Source organism: Argopecten irradians, chromosome 2, assembly GCF_041381155.1.
Source record: "Argopecten irradians isolate NY chromosome 2, Ai_NY, whole genome shotgun sequence".
Taxonomy (NCBI): Eukaryota; Metazoa; Mollusca; class Bivalvia; order Pectinida; family Pectinidae; genus Argopecten; species Argopecten irradians.
Window position 1 is genome coordinate 49,490,341 of NC_091135.1, and position 26,937 is coordinate 49,517,277.

The following is a 26,937-nucleotide window of genomic DNA, read 5'->3' on the forward strand; positions in this document are numbered from 1 at the left end:
TTTGAAATATTATGCACAATAAATGTTGTAAATGCTTTTTACGAAATCTAGTGGTGTATTAATCAGCTATAATATTGGAAACATTGTCACGTTCTCTGATGTTGTTAATTGTAGTAAAACAACTATATCCATTCTATAACTATTTTATTATCGGTGATGTAACTGCTATACAGCTAACTATGGACGAGTTAACATGACACAGTGCCGTTTGCAATGAAACATTAAACAAATCGGCACTACCACCCCTTTAATTCATCTATCATGTATATGTACATATACAACAGAACAGTGGCAAAACTTCTGATTATTAGAAAAAAAGATTTTGTCGCGCCCGTGGATTTCAGTTTTTGGGGAACAATAGTATTTTTCGTGTCCATCTTTAGAGGATTAGTGCTGTTGATGAGGACAGCAACTCAATGCAAAATTAGCATCAATAGGAACAAAGGTCATTTTCCATTTGTAGCAGAAAGGCAATACAGTTCTTAAAATGAATGTTTCATTCCCTGATAACTAAATATATGCATATACCTATATAATCATCATTAATGTGAAGGTAGGAAAGCCGATCACAATCAGGTATACAAGTTTTGAAATGTTAATTTTCGTCAGTAGATTTAATATCAACTTTCTTGATAATGAAACAATGCAACATCCGTGTGACATCAAAATACAACAAATTTGAGGTTTACATTACAATATATATACATGCAGTATTCTTCAAAGAATTTTGTATTAAAACACGTCTTTATTAGACTATCTATACGATATCTGGCTCGTGGTATTAAAACGCCCGAGAAGTCAGGTTCTTTTCGTGACATCTTCAAGTAGCATTTCTTTCTTCTTTATATAAATACAAGATTCTATATTTGTCAATCTTATATTTTATTCTTCGACAACATACTATGTGCATGAAACTGAAGGATGTTGTAATCGAAAGCTTAAGGGCACCGAATAATGAATACCGTCTATCTGTCCCTCTATAACATAATGCAATCTAAATATGTAAATTTTCTAGGAACCTTAGAAGTGCAAGGGAAATTATTACCATGTATGTCGCGATTTTAATAAGTCTGAGCGTCATTGAAGACATTTTCAATACAATAGAAAACTAGATCAAATCCAGATCAAACAAGATACATATTAAGTGATAACCACGTGATGACGATGGCTCTATGATAAAATTGCTGCACCAACCACATCTGTAGCATGCCAAGCAGTATTTCTAGTGTCATCCTTATTTTATCATCGAAACCTTTCTTTGTCTTTATCTCCTTTTTGGAATTATCTGTGTTTCATTTTTATTTGGGTTTTCACAATCCATCACATATTTTGCATTTTCATATATATTATATGTGTGTGTCATGCGTTGCATTAATGAAATTGATATGATTAACTCTCTTTTCTACTCGTATTTGTTGAGTCAATGCTCGGCGTAAGTAGGTCACCATAGAAATATAATATTACGAAGGTCATCTTATAGGGATAACATTACCGGCGATAAAGTCATTTGCACACCCTTTATATAATATTACAGAGAATTGTAGTAATGAGGAGGCAGCTACATGGAATGTGCAGCTATACGTGTACACCTGAGGAGAAGATGTCACAAAAACACCAAAACCTTGCCTTCTATGTGGTCGTTTCAGGTATTAACCACCAAAGTATGTGTATCCGGTTTTCAAACCAGGGTATTTTATGTTCTTCGTTAGAGAAAATAATATGTACAAATGGTGATGATATTGACATTGGTCACACAACCTCAAGTATCTTACACGTGTGCAACATACCCAGAATACCGTGCAACAGTGTAGTTCTCCCCATTGTGTTTCGGGGAGACACATGCATCACTTTGAGTCAATACGATATCGCTGTCTACACTGTGACGGATCAGTATACAGTGGAATATACTTGAGGGAGCAGAAAATTAGATCATATACTCTCCCAATCAAGGAATTATAGCGGAAATTAAAGGTAAGCTCTGCAATGCATCAAATGCAGTTTAGACCGAGATTTCTCAATTTCCTGAAATAAAAGGTGAAATAAATATGAGTCTTGAGATTAGTTCCAAGTTCATCTATTCGCAATATCGGATTAAGTTAGGCCACACCAATTTGAAAAATAGTTCTTCGGGATTTTGGGAAAAAAAAGTGGGGCGAGAGGGTTTTTTTTTTTCCCCAAAATAATGAGTCGAGCGGTATCAAAAATGAGAATATGATGTATACAAACATTAACACAAGGCTAAATCCATTATATTTGCGTTTTATTTACATGCTGGTTGTAGCATTTATGTTTTGAGAGTCAAAAGAAAAGATATAAATAACATCTTTGGCCGCTGTGCTATTGACTTGTTTGAAAGACTAATTGTTGTCTGAACAATGCAAAGATTTAAAGAGAACAAGGTAAAAACCAATATGATTATAAATTCAACATTTAATAAGAACAATGATACCTGACTGCCATGCCTCGGCATTGAAATTTTTTTTTTTATCAAATTCAAATATATTTATACTATAAAACTTCTACTATAAATCAACAGTGTTTCTCGTCCAGGTGGAACTCTACTAAAACATTATAGGAGAATCATAAATATCTTTGATCTACATTATTGGGAACCTGTAAAATTTGCCACACCCAATAGAACAAAAGGTTAGCATTTTCACAGTATAGATATAATCTTGACTAGTCATGCAAAACTATAGAAACATTCAATATCATCATATTAATTTCAATTGCATTAATTCTTATATTAGTTTATGTGACCTTGCTTTCATTTTTGATAACAAATATACAATAAAAAACATTCTAAAGTTGGAAGGAGATTTATTCCATGTTTCGCTGTTGTTGCCATGAGATGAAGTAAAAGCGAAAAAAAAATAATAAACATTGAATTTGAAGCCAATATTCAGAAGAAGAAAATAGGTTCGTAATTTTAAGCATTGAATTATCTATGAAGCATGTAATTTTACGTCTAACACATCGATCACATTTTCGTCATTTGCGTTTAAACAAATCTTTAAACGTCTAACGATACGGGGAACAACAACATCTCTGTCAAAAGTTCTCACAGTTGCAACATAAACACCCGCCATTTTTTCATTCGTTTTTTTCTTAATCTGGTTCCCTTTTGCGCTTAAACTTTCGTTTTCTTACCAGTTTAAGCTCTCAAAGGATTTCAGCGTGCCTAAAGCAAAAATCAGAAACGGGAAGGGAAAAATCGGACTTTCGCTCGTCGGATTTCCGAGCATCTGAAATAGGGGTGGTAATTTTTTTTTTTTTTTTTTTTTTTTCTAACTTTTCCATTTTATGGGCGGGAAATCCCGAAGAACTAGGTTTCAAATTGGTGTGGCCTTAGATGGAAAAATAACGTATTTCAAAATAATATGATACAATATGAATCGACAAAATGATAATTAGAAAGAGTATCTTATTTATCAGTTTTACTCATGTTTCTTAATATGGGATCACTGTTACTTACCATGAGTGCTTGATGTTAAAAGAAACATCGTCTTGGTTACGATTTCTGAGTCACTGTTTCAGTGATTTATTTGTATAGAAAGAGAATAATAGTGTTGTTATGTTGTAGTCATAGAATATTCGTGTTATATTTCCTAACAAAAAAAAGTAGAAATTAATAAATAACATAGAAGTCGTGAATATTAATGAAATTCTCATAATTTTATTTTTATTCTCTTCTCCCACTGTAGTGACACCCACGTTTCAGGTATACATTTCATTTTATTTTATTTTAATGGTAATCGCATTAAAAGAAACACACATCACCATATGTCAGATATAAAGTAAGCTAACGTATATGTTCCTGTAAACCAATTCAATTCCCTGTGACCGGGTGGTAAGGTGGTTGAGACGCTAGCCTTTCACCTAGAAGACGAGGGTTCGATCCCCGGCACGGACGTGAAAAGGTTAAGAGTCACCTACTCGATCACGCGTTTTTTTTGTTTTTTTTTGTGTCCGAGCATTCTGGATTCCTCCCTATCTTAAAGACCCCATGCGGACTTACATCCGGACCATTAAAAATGATTTCAATAGGTTGTTTACCTAGTTTGGCTATCGATGTAAATAAAGTTTAAGTAGATAAACGTATTTTTGGCGTGCAATGAAATTTCGCATATTTCGCTAATATGTTTCAAACATCCGTAGAACGAGGTTTTTTCCCACTCGGATCTGATTTTTTCCCATTCAGATCTGAGATTAAGGTTAAATCGCAGAATCCTTTGGATACGAAAACGCTAAATTGAATTGTCGCAAAAATAAGCTGGTTTGCAATACACGGATAGTATATTAGTTACCATTTTACTGCCCTACATATAACATAAAGAAAGGGTCGTGTGAACAGGCTATAAACCATAATACAGATAATGTTGGCAAATAACACGTTCAGCTCATAAACTTTTTAATCTGAACATTTTTAAGGTGAGATAGTAAATTTAAGTTTAAAATACGATCATTCGAAGTGCCCTGAATGTCAAATGAAATCAAAAGGTTAATTCGTAAACGAAAACGTGTCCACAAAAGATCCAAACGTTCTCCTACAGATGCTCACTGGTCAAATATCCACCAAATTCGTAATAAATGTATCAGTTCTATCAAACAGGCTAAAATCATCGCATATGTCAATAATCTTTGTGGAAACCTTCGGAAACCCTCTAATCTCAGTGTAAAGAAGTGGTGGAAAGCTATATTACTCATTACTTCCCTAATCGTAAAAATTCCGCAATACCCCGACTTCTTCATAATGACATCTGTATTTCTGATGATTTCGAAAAAGCTGTTTATTCAATGATTTTTTCTGTTCCCAGTCCAATATTGATGATACTGACACTGTTTTGCCTAACATTGACTATTGGCATAATCACAATCTATCTAATATTGACATAACTCTTACTGATGTTAAGGGTGCAATTTTGAATCTTGACTGTTCTAAAGCTTTTGGTCCTGATGTTATAAATGCTAGATCACTCAGGGAATCTGCTGATGTTATATGTAAACCTCTTTTTTTATCTTTGTTATCAGCTAATGTCACGCCTGTGCACTAAAAAGAAAGTAAATCCATCTTAACTAACTACAGACCTATTTCATTACTGTCTATTGTTGGTAAACTCATGGAAAGATGTGTCTTTATATATGTCTACAACTTCTTACACACCCACTCTATACTATCCCCTTACCAATCTGGATTTAAACATGGGGATTCACCGGTAAATCAACTACTGGCTATCACTCATGATATTTTCTCTGCATTAGATAACGGTAAAGAAATAAAAATGGTATTTTTTGATATTAGCAAAGCCTTTGATCGTGTTTGGCACAAAGGGCTCTTATGCAAACTGTCATGTGTTGGGATAATTAATTGGTTCAGCAATTATCTTCTTCATCGCATACAAACAGTAGTAATTAATGGTAAGTTTTCTAAATGGTCAAATGTAAGAGCCGGAGTACCCCAGGGTTCAATTATTGGCCCACTTTTGTTTTTGGTATTCATAAATGATATTGTGGAAGACATAAGAGCTAATATAAAGTTATTTGCAGACGATACCTCATTATACGTCATTGTTGATACAGTTGGAAATACTGCAGATATTCTTAATCACGATCTAAAAAAAATTCATGAATAATTAACTAAGTGGTTGGTTAAATTCAATCCAGCAAAAACTGAAACCTTATTAATATTTAAAAAGAATAATATTCCGCTTCATCCTCCTTTGTGCTCTTATGCAAACTGTCATGTGTTGGGATAATTAATTGGTTCAGCAATTATCTTCTTCATCGCATACAAACAGTAGTAATTAATGGTAAGTTTTCTAAATGGTCAAATGTAAGAGCCGGAGTACCCCAGGGTTCAATTATTGGCCCACTTTTGTTTTTGGTATTCATAAATGATATTGTGGAAGACATAAGAGCTAATATAAAGTTATTTGCAGACGATACCTCATTATACGTCATTGTTGATACAGTTGGAAATACTGCAGATATTCTTAATCACGATCTAAAAAAAATTCATGAATAATCAACTAAGTGGTTGGTTAAATTCAATCCAGCAAAAACTGAAACCTTATTAATATTTAAAAAGAATAATATTCCGCTTCATCCTCCTTTAACTATGAATAATACCTTACTAACTGCTGTTACCTCACATAAACATCTTGGTTTATTTCTTTCGGGAAATGGTGGGTGGACAGTTCACATCAATTTCCTCAAATCTAAAATTTCACCCAAACTTAACATGTTACGTAAGTCCACTTTAGGTCGTGCATTCCTTCAGTCTCTGTATTGTACTCTGATTCGTCCAATTTTTGAAAATGGCGACACAATATGGGACAACCTTACCAAAACTAAATCAGATATGTTAGAAGATCTCCAATTAGAAGCAGCACGGATAGTTACTGGTGGAACTACACTTACTAGTAGGGTAAAACTAATATTTCGAGACAGGCTGGTTTCCCCTAGAGCAAAGACGTAAACATCACAAGATAATCCACTTTCATAAAATAGTTCATGATCTCCTTCCACAGTATCTTCAAGAAATACTTTCTCAGCGCAACAACAATATTCATGATCATAATACTACATTAGGTAATAACTTCCGTCCACCTTCCTGTCGCACAAGACTTTTCATGAAATCCTTTCTGCCGTCTGTAATAAATCTTTGGAATGCACTTCCTGATGAAATCGAAATCAGTCCCTCAATAACAAAACATCTCATTTCAAATCACAAAAGTTCCAAGTCCCACCATATTATCTTATCGGCATTAGATTGGGTCAGATTCACCATGCGAGACTGAGGGTGGAGTGCAGTTCTTTGTTTCGTAGGAATCTAATAAACAGTCCGCTTTGCTCCTACTGTCAAGTTGATGAAAATAGCGAACATTTTGTATTACATTGAAGACTTTTTTCCGATCTTCGCATTCATTCCTTTGCTGTCCTAAATCATCCTATTATAACAGAACTATTACTTTTTGGCAACAATGATTTAACCATTAACGAAAATTCTTTGATTTTTACACGTGTCCAACAATTCATTATCGGCTCCAAGAGATTCGATTGATTCTATGATTTATTTCTGTAGTTATCGTTTCACAGTTGCATTTATTTAAAGTGAACAATGGCATGGACAGTCTCTCTTTTTCTCTTCCCCTTTCATCTCTTCATTTCCTAATACCTAAATCTCTTATTCATTCTCCCACTTCATTACCGTACAGAACTGATGAGTCTAAAATGGAGACGGATTAATATCAGTATAAACACTTGTTTCTGAACCCATTTCATGTTATATCTATTTGATTGTTTTTGTATTGTACGATTTATAATTGAATGAATAAAATAAAGTTTATATTAAATTTAAAATTTCGTTACATTGTATCTATGAATATTGTATGAGCTTAGCTCATGACGTAAGTTTTGATGATTACCAATAATGTTTAAGTGGTCTTTAACCCCAGGGATATGACTGGCGGGTTTAAAAGGGGTTATTTTGTTAAGAACCACTCTGTTGTTCTACCTCAAAAATACTTTATCAACGCGAACTACAGGATATTTTTCAAACTAACTATAAGCTTTTAAATATGTACGATGAAACAATATTTTTATTTTCACTATATATCTAACTTACTATGGTTAATAAATCAATCAAAGTGGATCAAACATTTTGTGATCCCGAACGTAGAATATCCCTATCCTTCATATCCAAATATGAAAGAGTATTTTTCTCTCGACGTTTCATTGCATTTTACTGGTATGATTTTCCGCCATTTTTAAATAAATTAAGTCAATTCTCAATACATGAATATTGCGTGATATTTTCAATGCAAATCCCGTTGTTTGTATCTTTCAAAGTAAACCCAGCCTAGTTTATGAAAAAAAGCGTTATTTGAGTAGCCAAATATTAAGTATGAGCGAAAATGTATACTGCATTACAACATTTTTCCTGCAACTGCCCCACATACTGACGGATAACTACTGCCTGATGAACTTGTGTTTTATCCGTCGATACGAAATGCTTTATCCGTCAATAAGATCACGTGAATTTGTTCAATATCTGACGAAACTTTTTCTAACTTTACCCAAAATTTTAATCTTCAGGTGAATGAAACGTTATTCAGTCCCAAATCACGTCATTTTACGATATCGAAAATCCCGTCTTCTTTTTCCAGGCTCATGGCAAAGGTATGTATTGTAACGTAGTTCTTTAACTGGTAATTATTGTTCGTTTTTTCTATTTGTTTCTTTCCAACGGTTGAAAAACGGAGTACACTCTCATTCGGTTTAGCGAATGAATCTTTCCCTTCGTACAAAGAAGCGTCCAAGTAAATAACTGGTATTAAATTGCTTTCGTTTTGAATATCAGAATGGTTGCAGGACAATACATGGTTAGTATCTTACAATACAAGTTTTATTTTGGTGCTCGACACGGAATGACGAGATGATTTGGCATATTCTCGTCACCTCGGGATTCCTAAGTCTCGCACCAATATAAACCTTGTATTGTAAGATACTAACCATGTATTCTCTATACATCCTTTGCAATGGACAGTAGAAAATTGTTTTTGTATTAAACGACCCTCGTCCTACCAATCATCTTCGCCATATATTTTGATAACTGGATTTTCTTATAATACTGTTATTTCAATTCATGTATCCCTCGTAGTATATATATACACTATAGTGAGTATAGTGGTTAATCATATCTAGTTACATTTAACCTACTGTAGGTTATTATTTTGTATCGACATTACATTTTTTGTCTTGCATGCACCTACGTTAACCACAAACGCATATTGATCTGCAAAGTCGACAATGTTTATCACATTACCGGCGTTACACATACTCACCTACATATATTATGTTGGTTAAATGTTCGAGAATTGGTAATAAATAAATGTCAGTATATTCAAGTCAGACGTGGTTAAACTAAAATTATTTTGTATAAATGCCCTGCAGGTAGATACAGATTGAAATAAGTACTACTATTAGTCATCAGGAGTGTGCGATGATGATGCAGAAATAAATAGGTCTAGACTATCCAGACTTTCCTCTCTGCCCGTGACGATGCAGAAGCCAGCAGTCGTTATAGTTAGCGACCTGTGTCTACACTCACATATACTGCTCACTTGCTTTGAAAATATATCGGTATTGTAAGTAGACCGTAAAGCCTGTTTTACAAGAGTTTCGAAATAGAAGGGTCACTTTATAGAACTTTGTAGATTGTAGCCATGATGACAGAAATCAAAAGGTGAATTTGGGTGTTTGCGTACATTATAATGTTAACTGTTGTTAATTTTCTATATGGGCAGTGGTAAGATAACTCTCATGTGCTGGACATCATATTTATGAAATGGCAAGTGCGCCGAATGACACTATGTCCTACGAAAACTCAACAAGCATATGTTCTATTAGTACACCGTTTTGCCAGACAGATGTTGATGCCTTATTTTGGTGTAATAAAAACTGTTTTAAAACCAAAACAAAATCAATGGTTTCTTCAAATTGACCATTATTTATATAATCTGTTTTCACCATGACGACAATTATCAAGCTGAAGTATGTATACAATATACGTCTTGTGAATCGTCTGTATCAATATTTGATGGTTATTTGCCGAGATATAAAGAGCTGATGAAATCAAAACCCTAATGCCGTCACATGTGTTACCACAAAGAGTATTCACGTCTTGATACAAGTCATCTTTGGCCAAGGGATAATCTTTTGACGGGTGTTCTATGATTTATAACGATGGCTATGCATTCCGAGATGTTCCGATTATCATTCATGTATGTTTAATGCCTCTGATGAAGCAAAGCGCATTCACTTGTTATTGGTGAAGACTCCGTACAAAACTATATTTCTATTCAAGCCCTCAGTCCTACGGTTAATGACACCATAATTACACAGTGTATCATATGATTTGACTTCAAAGCAAAAACTTCATTCTGTTTAGCTGTGTTTTAACAAGACTAAAATATACTAAAACTTGAAATATAAACAAAGATAATGATAGGTATCATTGTTTCTTCAAAGACGTCTGACGTCACCATTTTCCTATTTTAGGATATATTAAACTTTCCAGAATACCGGCAATATCCTTTCCTTTTTATTACGTTTACACTATCAAGAGAGCGTCGTTAGCGCAGTATTTAAGACATTCAAGTTCCTACAACTTACCTCTCATTCCTGTATCTAGACTACTGGATCGAGGTCAGAGATCGGTGTCATATCATTTTCAGGTAAATACAGGGAGAAAAACAACACCTGTACCTAACACACCTATCCGGTAGATCCGGTTTCATTATTGATAAAATATGTATAAGGGATGTTAAGTTCAGGTATTATATTAGCCTATTAGACATATCCTACGAACATCGAAGGAGAGAATGAAACAAAGGATAGGACTAGGAAGTAGTTACATAGAAATACCTTCGGTACAAAGGAGTTGAAAGTATTACACTATTTCTATCAAGGGTTCAGCATTGATCTGAAATTGAAATAGCTTTCCATATAGGTAAGGTCAACAGGGTAATATCTTACTACTGAAACAGATTTTGACAGATACAGGGCATCATGCCAAACATGTTTCTACGCTGAATAATATGTCCAAATTCGAGAAAAGAATTTTCTAAGTTGAGCAATTTACGATCAAGTTAATTTGTAATATTTGGTGTTCCTAGTATAACATGAAAAGAAAAACATTTCTCATTCCAGTCTGTATTTTCTAGTGCTACATATTTCTACAATATCTTCAGGCAAATTCAGGTCACCTGAAATTGACATGAAAGTTTCTTCATTTCAGGTCATTTTCACGTGAATTCCAGGTGGATTTTAGGTCAAGCTCTTTTCAGGACAAATTGACCCAAAGATATATTGCCTGTGTGAAAATCAACATAAACAAAATTTACACTAGATTATATTTCAATATAGTGCCTCTCATATCTTATAGGCAATCCACACAGTCGATATCGACGATCATATGAAATAAAATCCTTACGTCAATCCTTCAACATCTATAAGGTACCCATTCCTTATATAGAACCACTGTTCTAGAATAATCCTACACCACGCCAGTCTGTGATTTACAGCATACCCAGCTGTGTGTATTTCTCTGCATTATAGGGAGGGGAATCCCACATACACAGCCGGATACATAAATAGAATGTTTTCAAACTGGCGTCTGCATAATATCCTAGACCGTCGTGGACCACGCAACGTACAGGTATACATAGGTAAAAAGACGGACATATACACAGACTGGTCATCTTATATACTGTAACCATGAAGTTAGTTAACAGATCAGGTAAGTTGAATTGTATAGTCTTTGTTTATTCCATATTGTTGATTCTGTAACATTTTGTATGATAAGCATGTACATACGTGTTTACAAATCATTGGTGTATACTGTTTACGGTGTATGTAATAATTCGTTAATATCATGATTTTACACAATTTTATATAGCGATGACTTGAAAATGGTTTAGTTTGTGGGGGAAATGGAGATAGTCTACACGATGTTTATGAATTGTAAAATATACTACGTGTAAAAATCGTTATGGCTGTGTAAATTCACATTCAATAAATACAAGTGAATGTATACTCTCGAACGGTATCATTTCAATCAGTACAATTAACTGGTACGTAAAGGAACCTTCAAAGGGTTATTTTTATCCTTTATCTATGTAATGAAATGTGTTTTAGCGGACAGTAAATATATAACGTATGTGTGTAGCTGAAAATCATGGAAGGGTTAGATTGTCATCATTAGATAAAGAATTCCTCTCTCTTGGAAACGTTTGCAATGAGTCCAAGTTGTTGTAATAATCAATATCAATTGGATAATTTAAGCAATATATCGTCATTAACCCGGTATGTCTGAATAACCATGTATGCTACCATACATATCCTACAGAAAATATATGCTTTCCTTATACAGACAGGAGCATCATAAACATATGAATCAATATAGATAGTTATTGTTTATGGTAGTTTAGACATATTTCAGTGGTCTGCAAATAAAACATCATATAACACACATTAATCGATGTCATACTTAATAATATTTGTTTTCGTAATTCAACCTGCTGAATATGTTAGAACGGAAGTTTTGAGAATCCATGCTTGATCTTGTGACTATTTGATATAATGTCAAACATTTGTCAAATGTAATATGATTTTAAGTATGTAGGAAAGTTGTAAATGAGTTGCCATCTTTAGAGGCAATTTTCTCGGTAACTATATCGATCTTCCAGTGACACTGTTATCTTGTGGAGCTGGTTCTTTGTGACATGTCAAACGAAAGTTCTAGTTAATGCTCCCATGAGATTTCACAAGCACTGTTAGCCTAGGAATGAATCGAGTATATTATTGGTTTAATGTAATGCTTTAAAATGTTACTACACAGTTGCCGGTTTCTTTGTTGAGGATTGATTCGTCCTTACATTACTTGAATTTCTTCCTTAAATGTTTACACTGAATGTTTGCAATGAAATTCTATGTAGACCTTTTGTTTACATTTTCATATCTGTCTTCAGGTAACATGAAAATCTGGCGAATAAAACAGTTGTAGATCTTAAAGATAACGATCTACCATGCAATATGATAGCGAGTACATAACCAAGGCAACAAGTACCATTTTTACTTGGTTAGTAATATTCAGCGTGTTTGACCCTAATCCATCGAGCCTGGGATGATGAAATCCTCGGTAGCAGGTTTGATCACAGACACAGCTGTGGAGAGCTCGAGGTCGTAGGCTGATGCAATCCCTGCCCATTACGGGCTTCACAGTCATAGCTCTCTACTCATTCAGAAAATTATCTTTACAGAAGAATAGCTGACTCTACGAAATATATTCATAACCATCAGCATAGAAATCTGATATATAAGCCGTCATATATATGTACGTGGTTTCTTGTCAGAAAGTAATATTGACACTTACAACAAATACACAGTATCCTGTCGGAGTGGTATTCAGAAACTTTTTAGAAATAAAACGACGATGTAAAACGAAAAGATTGGAAAAAAAAAACATTTTCAATAGGGAGAGAGATCTATAATATAAAGACTTGTAAATGGTTAATATGTATTCCCGAATTATTATTTTTCAGCTATAAAGCCTTATGTTAAATTGCATTGATCTTACAAAATGTGTTTGATGATTGACTGGTTGGAGATAAAACGCATAACATTGGTTTAAATATATATTTATGAAATGCTGAAATACTTATGGTTTTACTTGTGGCACACTTATGCTCCATACCATTGAAGGTATCTGACCTGGTAGTGTTTTTCTATAAAAGTGACACTAGAGTAGATTTATATAGTCTGTTATTGTTCCTTATTTAACCTTACAAACACAATGTATATACACCATCTGACACCTCCAACACGTGTGTCCACATAGTGCCATACACGTGGTACATAAACAGTAATAGGGACTCTTCAAATAGAATTCTTTTAAAACACGAAAGGTCAATAATCAGAGCTCACATAATGGTTTTGTTCTTGCTGATTGTCCTCACCTGAATAACCGTCCGTCTAGACCGCCAAAGTCATTGTCCACGACGCGATCACGAGAATCCATCATGCAGCACTTCTTTAAACATATTTCAGCTTATAAGGAAAACGGTTTAAAAAATAGTATTAACGAAATAGCTAACATATATCAAAACGTCAAATGGAAAGGAACAATAATATTAATGCGATAGATATAAAAACAAATAATGGATAGTCATTTAGAAACACTGACGGGGGGTTTTCACCGACACTACCCGAGATTTGTGGATTGATTTCGAATTATTCCCATAGATCGATCCATGCACAGAGCTTTCATATCACAAAATTATGTAACAATCAGTCTGCATTGTTTTATATGTTCCCGTCGATTGTGACCTCGGTTGGTAATTAGACAACTTGCAATGTTAGCACTATTTGGGTGCTGCCAACGGCGGTTTTTCATAAAATATTCTTTCAGTTTGGAAAAAAAACTTCAAATCAAAGCAGCTTTTAATCCAGTTGGTTTATTATTATTATTATTATTATTATTCATTTGTTTATTTATTGAAGAATCATCCAGTATGGAATCAGACACCAGCAGTGGTGAAGTGAAGCTGAAGAAGAGCGTGGGTCTATTTACAGGAGTCGGGCTTATAGTCGGCTCCATGATAGGTTAGAATTTGGTTAATTAAAATATGTTTATATGACAGCATATAGGATTTAACTACCATTAAATAATGAATTCCTAATTAAAATCATTGAGGCACATTTACACTCATAATGTACAGTAAAATATCTGGATGAATTTGTAAAGGAAAATTTAAAAACATAAGCTTTGATTCTTTTTTTATTAAAGCGTGTCACACGTTACTTTGGTGAGGTTAAGACTTTGAAAGAATGGCGTGTTATCTCAAAACCAGGTGTATAGCATGTTGTAACGTTTTTGTCTCTTCTAAAGGATCAGGGATATTCATTTCCCCGAAAGGCATTTTAGAAGGTACGGGATCCGTAGCCATGAGTATGATCATCTGGGCGTTATGTGGTCTTGTCGTTACACTAGGTAAGCTGTGTCTCAGAGAATCTTTTGTTTACTGTACTTAGAACAGAGTTTGAAATCATACACTTTTTTTTTATTTGGGTCAATAGGACAGGAACAGAAAGTATGAAGTCCTTGAAATAGTAAATCCTAAAGTATGTTTAAATTATATAATATTAATGTTTTATTCATATACAGCCTGATGTATTTAATGTCTCCTACAGTGTACTTGAAAGGATCAAATACAAATTTAAATACACATAACGACAGAAAAATAGTTGGTGATATTATAACATATTTGTTATGAAGGTGTGTAAAATTTTATTTTCAATGTTCATAGGACAAATGTGGCTTCATTCATAAAAATGTGTTGGAATTGGAAGAAAATTTCTTTATATGAATTTTATACAACTGTAATTAATATTTTTTTCTTTCAATCGCATACACCCATAACATACCGATATGGTTGTTTGTAGCAATTGATAGCAATGAGCACTGACTAATACTTTTTTTATTACTTTCCATACCAATATATTTCCAGGTGCCCTGTCCTATGCTGAGATGGGTACCGCCATACCAAAGTCGGGAGGAGAACACTCCTACCTCATGTTTACATACGGACATATGAGCAAATTTGGTGCTATTCCTTCATTTATATTTGACTGGGTAGGTATCACAATTATTCTCGATAATCTAAGCTTAACTGGCCATATAAATGATAATATTAGACATCTCATTCCTTCAAATGAGAAAAACTTTTTTGTTTTATTTCGCTTGATTACAATTATTTCGCAACTCAAAAAATTGTTATTGATAAAGTTTAGCTTGTAGATGCCTTTCCTGTTTTCTTTGTATCCAGCTACAGTTTTGAATTGTTTAGTGAACTGAATGTAAAATGTGTTGCAGGTGTCACTGTTCATTATACGACCGACCCAGTTTGCCCTTATAAGCCTCAGTCTAGGGACGTACGTGGCCAAGCCATTTTTCCCGGACTGTGACCCTCCTCTCAAGGCCGTGAAATTGATCACAGCAGTTGCCATGCGTAAGTGTCATGTGGCGATATCATACAATGTGATTCCTTTAAATCTTACCCTATCCATGGGTATCCCCATGGCCAGAGCAATTTTACTTTACAAAAAATGAGCGAAAGGAAACAATGGATGATTATGTATTATATAATGTACAAGTAAATAGGGATCATATTTATTTAATCCTATTAACTGAACACAGTCATATATATATACCAATTAGATCTGTTGAAATTGTAATCAATAATAAAGGACATAAATTTCCTTTAAGATGCTACACCGCTGATGAATGGTATTTGGAATCTATTAAATCAGGAGCAGAGGAATTAGTTTTTTCTTACTTACAAAAGTTACTTACTTTACATCATTATCATCATCACAAATGTTGAGCTTCTTATTTAACTTGAATATGAAAATGTTAAAAATGACGAATTGCGTTCCGAAAAAAAATCTTGGCACTATGCCCTTTATGGAATGAAGTACTGGTTGCGGCTGTATCAAAAGCAAAACAAATTATATTATGTGCATACAGAATTTAACATCAGTTGTTCAAAAGATGGGTATCGTTTATCTCTGTCGGCAGGGGAGCATCTTAAATGAGAAAACAAATTAAGTAAGCGGAGATGTCAACATCTCCTGAGATGAACAAATACTGGTCCATCACCATTCAGAGATACATCTTACTGTTATAGATAACTAAAGCTAAAACGTGTTGTCTTTTTTTTGCAGTTCTTGTCACTTTTATCAACATCACGAGTGTTAAGGTGGCCGTTTGGCTCCAGTCCTTCTGTACGATGGCCAAACTACTTGCCATAGCTATTATCACTGTCGGAGGGATATACAAATTAATTACAGGTAAATATTAAAAACTAATTATCAAAATACAATGTTCAGATCTTTTTTCCAACACCAACCAAACGTAGAAATAGACTGCACTCATTTCCTATTGTAGTATATTACCCTGAGAAACACATTGTTTAAACTCTATTACGGTGTGTAGACCGCAACGTAGAGTAGGTTAGTTACCTTGGTAACCGACGATGCCATTTTATATTGCTAAAAGCAAATGACGACAACAAATACCCGAAAGATGGACAACGTACTTCATTCCAATTTATATGCCTTCTTTATGATTCCGCAGATGGCGGAGAACATTTAGCAGACGGCTTTGAAGGAACAAGTGAGAACGTTGGTCTGATCGCTATAGCATTTTATAATGGGCTCTGGGCTTTTGATGGATGGTAAGTTTTTTCATGGCGATAATGTTTGCTTTGTCATACCTTTTCACCGCTAAGTTAAAGTATCTCTTTTTTTAAATGTTGATCGCAAATCCAAGATGGTTCTGACATTCTGTGGTACTATTTTCCCCGGAAGTACCCATCATATTTATAAATTCATGCTAAATACATTGATGTTTTGCATTGAACGTAAAAAGTGTGCTTTATCTTTCAGGAATAATTTGAATTTAGTAACAGAGGAACTGAAGAGCCCTCAAAAGTAAGTTGATGTATTAAGCTGAAATGAAGGAATGCTACATTTAGAATGTATTTAAAGTTTAATTGATTCTAATTGGTTCTATAACGGTATCATTAATACGGGTACTTAGTATCATTTCACCGTTTCAGAAATCTTCCATTGGCGATTATTATCGGAATTCCTATGACGACTATGTGTTACCTCCTCGCCAATATTGGTTACTTTGCGGTCATGTCTAAACACGAGGTTCTCGAGTCACATGCTGTAGCTGTGGTAGGTGTCTCTGTTGTGACTTATATGAACTTATTACCTACAACACCTCCTAATCATTGTTTTAAAGACCATCTACAGTTGATACTTCTTAGATTTAGGAAAACTTAAACATTATACGTAATTTGAAATAGAAAAAGGTGCAGCAAAGTCGTGAAATATAGTCGATCATTTTGTGTTGTGATGGTTTAAACAACAACTGTTATTAGCACTAATGATGTACCATTGACAATAAGATCGAAAAATAGGCCAAGCCTATATTGATTCTTTCCATCAGTGGCATATTATATTGCGTTTAAAATATAATATAAAAGAAATTATCGTATTGATTATTCTTCATTTCTATGTGACATTTGTGTTTTGAGCGTACTGTTTGAGAAACTATATGAGAACAATTTGAAAAGTGCAATTGGGAATAAAAAAAAATCAATATACATGTACTAGCTAGAAATTCATTCGATAACAAGACGTTATCAGGAATATTTATGTTGTCCAATCAGACCTGGGGTGACCACATGCTCGGTGTGATGTCATGGACAGTGCCTCTCTTTGTCGTTATATCCTGTCTGGGGGCTGCCAACGGTTGTCTGTTTGCCACTTCGAGGTATGTCATACCGTCAACAGAGTTGCTTCCCTTTACTTTATAATATGTTTTTGGAGGCTAAGAAAAATTTCGTTGTTTTTAAAGATAATATTCAATAATGAAACGGAAATAAAATATATTTTATAGGACATATTGCAAGCAAATTTATGATAAATGTAAATACATAGTGTATATCACGTACGCTTCCCAAATTGGTACACTTTTAATATATATGAAGCAGAATTTTCAGTTTACAATCTAAACGGACAATAACTATCCTGAACAAAAATTAAGTTGCTTAATAGTAACTGTGAAATTTGTCCTATGTCATATTATTTCCTGTTGCTTAATATCTGTTTTTAAACAGAAAAAATAATGATATTATGAAAATAAACAGGGAAACTACGTCGTGCGACAACCCTAAAACACCATATATTTTAAAACAAGGAAAACATTTGCTGAATAGATATTTTTGACAGATATATGACTGAAATAAACTAAAAATGTCTGAACTTTCCTTAAACGAATTCAAACATTTTTAATCATATATAGATATTTATAGATCAAATCAAAGTTTGGAGGTGTACCATTTTGGGTACTCAAAGACCGGATTTATATGCACTACTGACAAGCAAACAAATCATGAAATTAAAACTGAAGGCATCTTTTTGTGGAATGTTAAAAGAAAAATCTGGATTCAAGCACACGTTAGAAAATTTGAACAATTTTCTTCAAAAGGTGTACCAATTTGGGTAACGCAGCGTCACGTTAACTTTCTTATTCGGATAACAGAAAAACATTATTAATGTCTCTTCGTAAATCAATAAAATAATCCTTCTTCGAAACTGGCAATGACATGAAAGCAATGAAAATCAAGGTGTGAAAGAGCATCAAATAAAGAACTTAAAGTGTACACGGAATGGAAAATAATATTTAGATATGTTATTCTGTTTGATCTCCTGACAAGAATGTTGAAAACCGCATCAAAATCGGCCGCTTCAGTACCGTGATACCGCCCTCCGAAGTGCTCGATTTTTACCTGTATATCAACTGCTAAACAGGCTGATTTGGGGATTAACCGGATGTGACGTCACGAGGACAACGGCAGTGAGGTGTTTGGTAGTGGGGTTATAGCACAAAGGTGGACATATATGTATTCCTAAAATGGGGTTACGAGAATTTTACATATATACATACAGTATACAGTTATGGTGACGACTTAATTATATATAAAATAGGAAATATTGCAACTGAAATCATGCTAAATACATAAGTAGATTAGCGGAAACATGTATAAGTTATTTATGTTTCTGGTAAAAGCCATGTGTACCTTGTGTAAAAACTTTTAAGTAGAGATCTTATCTCTGTTTTAACAGCTTACTAAATTATCAAACCTGGGGAATATTCAATTTTCATAATGTCATATAAAAAGAGACGAATTCGAAAAATGATAGTCATATAATAATCCATTTGAATATGTGTCTGTATAAATAAAAATTCACTAGGCCTATGGATTTCAAGAATCAGCATAACGAAAAGAAAATGTATTAAATGTATTTTATAGTTCAATACACGTAGATATCATAGACATAAATTGGGAGGGGGAGTAAATAAAAAATAAACCACTTGAGAAATTGAATTTAAAATACATAATTCACTTATAGCTGTAACGAGTCTATCTTCCTTTTAAAGCTACATGTACATGAACACGTATTCAACAGTACATTTATTGGTCATATACAAAAAAATGTAGATTATCATTAATAGTATTATATAATGATCGATATTGACCAAATTCACAAAGAATTGGATATCCAAAATCTAGCAACTACCAGAAATATCAAAATTCTGTCATTGTGCATCATATTTGCATTGTTCTTTCTCGACATGCCATTTGTAAATAATTTTGTAGTTTCTGTTAAAAAAAATACATATACATATAACTAGAAGCATATACACGAGACAAATGTATACATTGGTCATTCTGAAATATACAATTATGTATACATCTAGTAATTTATACACTTGTTATATGTTATGTTCGAACGGTATATTTTGCTGTAAACCAAGGATTTATAAGTGTAAACAAATATGACATTATACAACAATTAAATGATGGTCCATCGCTAACTTACCTGTGATCTTACTTTTGACACCTGACGTGAGCTAATCAACGAAGCGGGACAGGTCACTAAACACCTTTCTTACGTAATCTGGTTATTAGCCCCCTCATTAGTCTCGGTTGACCACGCGTTTTAGTTACTGCAGTATGCAGGTAAAGATATAAACGCAGCACGACATATTCGGAAGTACAGTTCTGATTTTGTTCTGTACTTGATATCTGCAACTTGGATTAGACATAGACATCTTCAGTCTTTTTTTCGTTTGACTCGTGCATGATTTATTTTTTCAATTAAAGACACTAATAAATGAACTTGAGCGAAATATCAACAAGTCGTCGGATGTATTTCGTCGAAAAAAAAAAATGGATCGATTTCAGATATAACGCAATTAGTAAATGCATTAACATATATGCAAAAAATTCTGTTTAGAATCATCAAAACTTAATCGTATGGGCATATTTTTGGGGTTTTTTTTAAGTCAGAAATTTGTAAAGCGGGTTTGACCAGTACAACGACCCGAGTCGGGTTTTGGATAACATAGTCAAGAATCCTTTACATAATATTCATGTATATGTGATTCCAAATACCGTAGATTTATAACGTACGTGGATTATGATACACATTATATTGTGTATAATTGTGCAGAAATCGCACAGAAATGTTCATTTATCTACGACAGGTACATCAATATATGCATGGTATAAATCTCTATTTTCAAGCGTATTCCAAACTCATATCTGCGATTTAATATTAAATAGGTATCGGACATGACCACAGGTACTTGTGTCTGTAAAAATCGATATTTACAAACAGATAGTTTATAATAGATGGCAGACACAGAAAATCGCCACTCTATATCTTATGCGAGTAGAGTAGGTCCCGTTGTCCTCGTGACGTCACAGGTCAGGGGTCCCGAATCGGGGTCAATGGCTTGGGGCTTCAGGTGTGTTCTAGAGAAAAGTCGCATTATCTCTAATACCGTATTCGCTATGAAACTCGTACTTTCTCCATTCTAAATTTTATACAATGACACATTTATCAAGCCTTATATACCAAACCATTCCGTGTACACTTTAAGAATCTCCGTATTAGAAGAGGAAAAAAAGAGAATAATTATAAAAATATAAGTTTTACTTGTGTTGTAGGCTGGTATATGTGGCGGCTAGGGGAGGTAACTTTCCTCAATTTTTATCCTTCATTAACATGACCAGACTGACACCTCTGCCATCTGTCCTTTTTACGGTAATTATCAGTAATTTCAATACAGAAATTCACAAATACAATGTATGTTCAACATTCATTAGCACTAGCATTGTTTGATTGATATTAGCCCGGATATTTGATATTTAGAGAGCTACTGCTCTGATAGCGCGATTTTATTACTAATACTGTCTCTGTTATCTTCATACGTATCACTTAATTTAGACAAATTGGTTTATTTATAGATAATAACATATTGGATGAACTTTAGTTTACCAATACAAAAATATGTATCACTTAATTTAGACAAATTACTTTGCTTTATTTAATATAAATGATAACCTATTTGATGTACTTTAGTTTACCAATAGCATATCTACCAATAGCATATAATAGTATTAACATGATATAATCTTACATAAGTTTAGATGGATCAGTTTTATGCTGAAGGTGATTAACATGTATCTCGTAATAAATCCATATATAATTTATATTAATGTGTGAAATAAACGATAAGAATTCATATTTAGATTTACAGTTATATTTTTTTATTCCACCGTCTTTGGTAGGTTTAATTTTACAATATTTTTGTTATTCCACCGTCTTTGGTAGGTTTAATTTTACAATATTTTTGTTATTCCACCGTCTTTGGTAGGTTTAATTTTACAATATTTTTGTTATTCCACAGTCTTTGGTAGGTCTAATTTTACAATATTTTTGTTATTCCACCGTCTTTGGTAGGTTTAATTTTACAATATTTTTGTTATTCCACAGTCTTTGGTAGGTCGAATTTTACAGTTGTTTTTTGTTATACCACAGTCTTTGGTAGGTTTAATTTTACAATATTTTTGTTATTCCACAGTCTTTGGTAGGTCTAATTTTACAATATTTGTGTTATACCACAGTCTTTGGTAGGTCTAATTTTACAATATTTTTGTTATTCCACAGTCTTTGGTAGGTTTAATTTTACAATATTTGTGTTATTCCACAGTCTTTGGTAGGTCTAATTTTACAATATTTGTGTTATACCACAGTCTTTGGTAGGTCTAATTTTACAATATTTTTGTTATTCCACAGTCTTTGGTAGGTCTAATTTTACAATATTTTTGATATTCCACAGTTTTTGGTAGGTTTAATTTTACAATATTTTTGTTATACCACAGTCTTTGGTAGGTCTAATTTTACAATATTTTTGTTATTCCACAGTCTTTGGTAGGTTTAATTTTACAATATTTTTGTTATACCACAGTCTTTGGTAGGTCTAATTTTACAATATTTTTGATATTCCACATTTTTGGTAGGTTTAATTTTACAATATTTTTGTTATTCCACAGTCTTTGGTAGGTCTAATTTTACAATATTTTTGTTATTCCACAGTCTTTGGTAGGTCTAATTTTACAATATTTTTGTTATTCCACAGTCTTAGGTAGGTTTAATTTTACAATATTTTTGTTATTCCACAGTCTTTGGTAGGTTTAATTTTACAATATTTTTGTTATACCACAGTCTTTGGTAGGTTTAATTTTACAATATTTTTGTTATACCACAGTCTTTGGTAGGTCTAATTTTACAATATTTTTGTTATACCACAGTCTTTGGTAGGTTTAATTTTACAATATTTTTGTTATACCACAGTCTTTGGTAGGTTTAATTTTACAATATTTTTGTTATACCACAGTCTTTGGTAGGTTTAATTTTACAATATTTTTGTTATACCACAGTCTTTGGTAGGTTTAATTTTACAATATTTTTGTTATTCCACAGTCTTTGGTAGGTTTAATTTTACAATATTTTTGTTATTCCACAGTCTTTGGTAGGTTTAATTTTACAGTTATGTTTTGTTATTCCAGTCTTTGGTAGGATTTGCTATCCTTATTCCCGGAGATATTAGTACTCTAATGGACTTCTATGGATTCTCCGCCTGGTTTATCTACAGCATGACGATATTTTCTGTTCTAGTCCTCAGATACACACAGCCTAATCTCCATAGACCATATAAGGTAAGGGGGATCGTATAACTAAATCTCCATAGACGATATAAGGTATGGAGTGATATAACTATATCTCCATAGACCATATAATGTATGGAGTGATATAACTAAATCTCCATTGACCATATAAGGTATGGAGTGATAAACCTTAATCTCCATACACCATATAAGGTATGGTGTGATATACATGTAACTATATCTCCATAGACCATATAAGGTATGGAGTGGTATAACAATATCTCCATAGACCATTTAATGTATGGAGTGATATAACTATATCTCCATCGACCATATAAGGTATGGAGTGATATAACTATATCTCCATCGACCATTTAATGTATGGAGTGATATAACTATATCTTCATCGACCATTTAAGGTATGGAGTGATATAACTTATTTTCCATGCACCATGTAAGGTATCGAGTCATATAACTAGACCATAGAAGGTATGAAGTGATATACATGTAACTATATCTCCATAGATCATAATCATATAACTGAATCAACATAGAATATGTAAGGTAAGAAATGATAAAATAAAATGAAATCTTCAGAAATCATGCGATACAAGGAAAACTACTTAAATCTTAGAAGACAAAGGCAGGTAAGATATGGCTAGAACGTTTACGTATTGACATTATAAAACTGAAATTATGTAGACCCTATTATTAGGTTAGCAATAAATCTAGCTAGAGGTGTTTAAGACATTAGAAGACAAGTATTTGGTCGTCTTCTTTTTCATGTATCAGCCCATATGTACGTTTTAATATCGTAAATTATAGTTCACTATATGAAACAACATTACATCATATAAAATGGATTTTTAATGGATTCTCTTTTCTCTTTACTTTACAGGTTCCAATTGTTATTCCCATTTTCGTCTTCCTCATAGCATCATATCTACTGATCTCACCTATCATACAAAGTCCCAGGATACAGTTTGTCTATGCCTGTATATTTATAGCCAGCGGAATGTTGTTTTATATTCCTTTTGTTTACATGAAGTTACAAGTACCTTTTATTGGTAAGTGGAACGCTATACATATCCTGAATACAAGTTTTATTTTGATACTGTCATTTTTTTAATTATTCTTTTATCAAAATGTATTAGTCAGCATGATTGACTAGAAGTCTAAATCTATACCTACTCGTATAAATGGGTTAAATAATTTAAATAATGTTTTGTTGGTTTTTTTTAACATTTTCACAGTAACACAAAACTATCATTTTAATATAGTGTTTTGCCAACTAATTTCTATAAGTAAAGGGAAGTAACTCATATTTCATCTTAGCTATTACAAAGAAGATACTTAATTATCGCAGTGTAGTTTGTTTGGGTTTTTTTTCACAAATTACAGAAAAATGCTATTTTTTGCATTTCTTTTAGCATTACTATTACGACATAAAATATTTTTCTCAGCAATTAAGTCAAATTGAACGATGGTAAGTTTTCAGCCACATCAGTTTCGGAATATTATGATGTTTATAATTTGAATATATTTCCATTTTCTTTATTTTGTACTTTTTATATTTCAGATAAATTCAGTACAGCGATGCAGAAGATATTCCTTATTGTACCAGGGAAGGCAGAAACATAAACGTCATACAAAACCATTATTAATGCTAACGCCTGCACCTAAGGATATGGACTATTGTGGACGTCTTACTGAATTTCCATAGGTGAATGACATCAGCACGATCATTTAATCATTATGATCATCTCGATGTGGACTTTGGATGACAGTTTTACAGTTTATCCAAACACATGTTACAGCTTACAGCCTTATTACACCACAGTCCAAGGTACAACCCGTGCTTTGACCAGTCAAGAATGGTCAATGATAATACTGCCAATTCTATTGTTGTTGACATTGTTGTCGTTTTTGGTCGTTGTTAATTACCACCTGTGTGAGATCACAATACATATTGGCAATATGGCTTAGCTGTTAATTGGCTTTACTTATGTGATGCATTCTGTGATCATCATAAAATACAACGTAATGGTCGTGAAAATATAGCTATATATTTTGCTTTTGTTTCTATGATTCTGGCTTATTAGACCTAATGTATTTGACGTGATGTGAATAATGTGCTGGGACCTAGTCCTATACATTCTTGTTTTAACTTATTGCATGTAGTTCTGCTGCTGATGTTGATGGTTGTATTCTCTAATCGTCACTACTACCACAAGACTTGATAATATTAATTAAAAAGTCTCACAATAGCATTCACACTAGAATATGTTGTATTTGTAAGAGCATAATACATTCAGAGATAAATATTTTAAGTTCTTTATGTCTTATATGGAGATTTGTATTGTTTATGACGTAAATGTATTCAATTATGTGCCTTTTGGAAATAAGCTAATGTAACTGCGCATTCGGTGTAGGGCAATATGCATACCTTTCCAACGTTGTTTAATATTATGATTTTAACTACTTAAACAACTGTTTGAATCGTTTGTAAAAAAAAAGGCGATTCTCTTAGATTAATGTATATATTTAACCAGACGACTCTAAGCCTTAAAATCTTATTGGTTGTATAATTTATTCTGTGATATAGACTATTATCGCTATTAGCGATGAATCATGTATGAATCAGATACATTACTGTCTGCATTTATTGCTACCAAGTAAAATTCCATTTGTTTATAACACGAAGGATTGTGTCGTGTTAATGATTATCGATAAATATTTTGAATACATCGACCAGTTTTATCAATATGTTATATATACTTACTTGGAAAAATAGATAAATATATCAAAACCTTCTGAAGACCTTTTTGTCAGTCTTTGTCAACTGATTTATATTATATAAATTTAATCTTAAGTTTTCAAATATATTTCAAAAGTCTACAGGAATTGAGCTGGATACAAATAGTGGTGACCAATAGTACTATTATATTATTTCATCATTTGATGTTGATTTATGTAGCAGTAATAATTTAATGTACTGATAATCCGAAACTTATTTTCCTAGAATTGTTTTACATTTTATCTTCTTACCCATATTATGAGATTCATCTATTAGTTTTTGAAGATCACATCATTTTTTCTTTTTCTTTTTAGAGGGATGTTTTGGGTGTGGGGGGCTTCAGTTTGAGGAGAATGGTTATTGGTACTGTACCATATATCTTAAAATCATTACATTGTGACTGGTGTGTGTATTAGTATATCGAAGTAAAGCGATATAACGATATAACTGTTCTATCATATATACTACATAGAGCCTTTCTTCGCAAATGTTTTTTTATGGTGTTTGCTTTCGAGAGGTTCTAGATCTTCGGGGCAGGATGGCTAAAGTCGGTAAAAATGGTGTGAATGTATCCAGTATAATTTCTTATGAAATAGAAAAACAAAATCTCTCGCCAAAATCTGTCTGCGTACGAAGAAATTAATTTAAAGTATAGGAATCCTAAAACGTCTTCCCGGCTGACTATGTCCTGGTTACATTTACATGCAGCCTCGCTTTCAATGCTTTCAACTTTCCTTTACTTTAATGGTCAGAACTGGGAAACGTAAGCAGAACTTGGCCGTCGTATTAATATGTGAGAACTTTTGGAAGGCCAATGAACCCATTAAGACTGGTTTTCTTTGCCCGACTATTCACTTTAACGTGGGTGATGTGTTACCGTTCATATCCTAGATTCCACTTCGTTATTGACGTCATATGATGCCTATATATAGCATGTTATGACATATTGTTTATGACACTGTTGTGACTATGTCATCGATG

General features: G+C 33.1%; 1 protein-coding gene across 4 annotated transcripts; it reads left to right on the forward strand.

The window, feature by feature from the left end:
* The first annotated feature begins 1,811 nt into the window (after window positions 1–1,811).
* Window positions 1,812–25,979, forward strand: LOC138315799 (b(0,+)-type amino acid transporter 1-like). 4 transcript variants are annotated; one of them, XM_069257070.1, is made up of 15 exons: window positions 1,812–1,971; window positions 11,122–11,302; window positions 14,065–14,166; window positions 14,453–14,554; window positions 15,072–15,196; window positions 15,437–15,572; window positions 16,288–16,413; window positions 16,700–16,799; window positions 17,011–17,055; window positions 17,184–17,307; window positions 17,805–17,908; window positions 21,156–21,252; window positions 23,061–23,210; window positions 24,058–24,226; window positions 24,739–25,979. In XM_069257070.1, exons 2-15 carry the CDS (start codon window positions 11,281–11,283, stop codon window positions 24,798–24,800), a joined length of 1,464 nt encoding a protein of 487 aa, XP_069113171.1. In that variant the 5' UTR covers window positions 1,812–1,971; window positions 11,122–11,280; the 3' UTR covers window positions 24,801–25,979. The 4 variants fall into 4 exon arrangements, with proteins under 4 accessions (XP_069113171.1, XP_069113173.1, XP_069113172.1 ...); XM_069257071.1 differs by lacking the exon at window positions 1,812–1,971 and adding an exon at window positions 10,374–10,513; XM_069257069.1 differs by lacking the exon at window positions 1,812–1,971 and adding an exon at window positions 10,375–10,513 and having other exon boundaries at window positions 10,802–11,302.
* Window positions 25,980–26,937: the final 958 nt, after the last annotated feature.

Coding starts and splice junctions, on each gene's coding strand:
- LOC138315799 (XM_069257070.1), top strand. CDS start 11,281: ATGAAGTTAGTTAACAGATCAG. Junction 11,303..14,064: donor GAAGTTAGTTAACAGATCAG/GTAAGTTGAATT, acceptor TATTTATTGAAG/AATCATCCAGTATGGAATCA. Junction 16,800..17,010: donor CTCTGGGCTTTTGATGGATG/GTAAGTTTTTTC, acceptor TTTATCTTTCAG/GAATAATTTGAATTTAGTAA.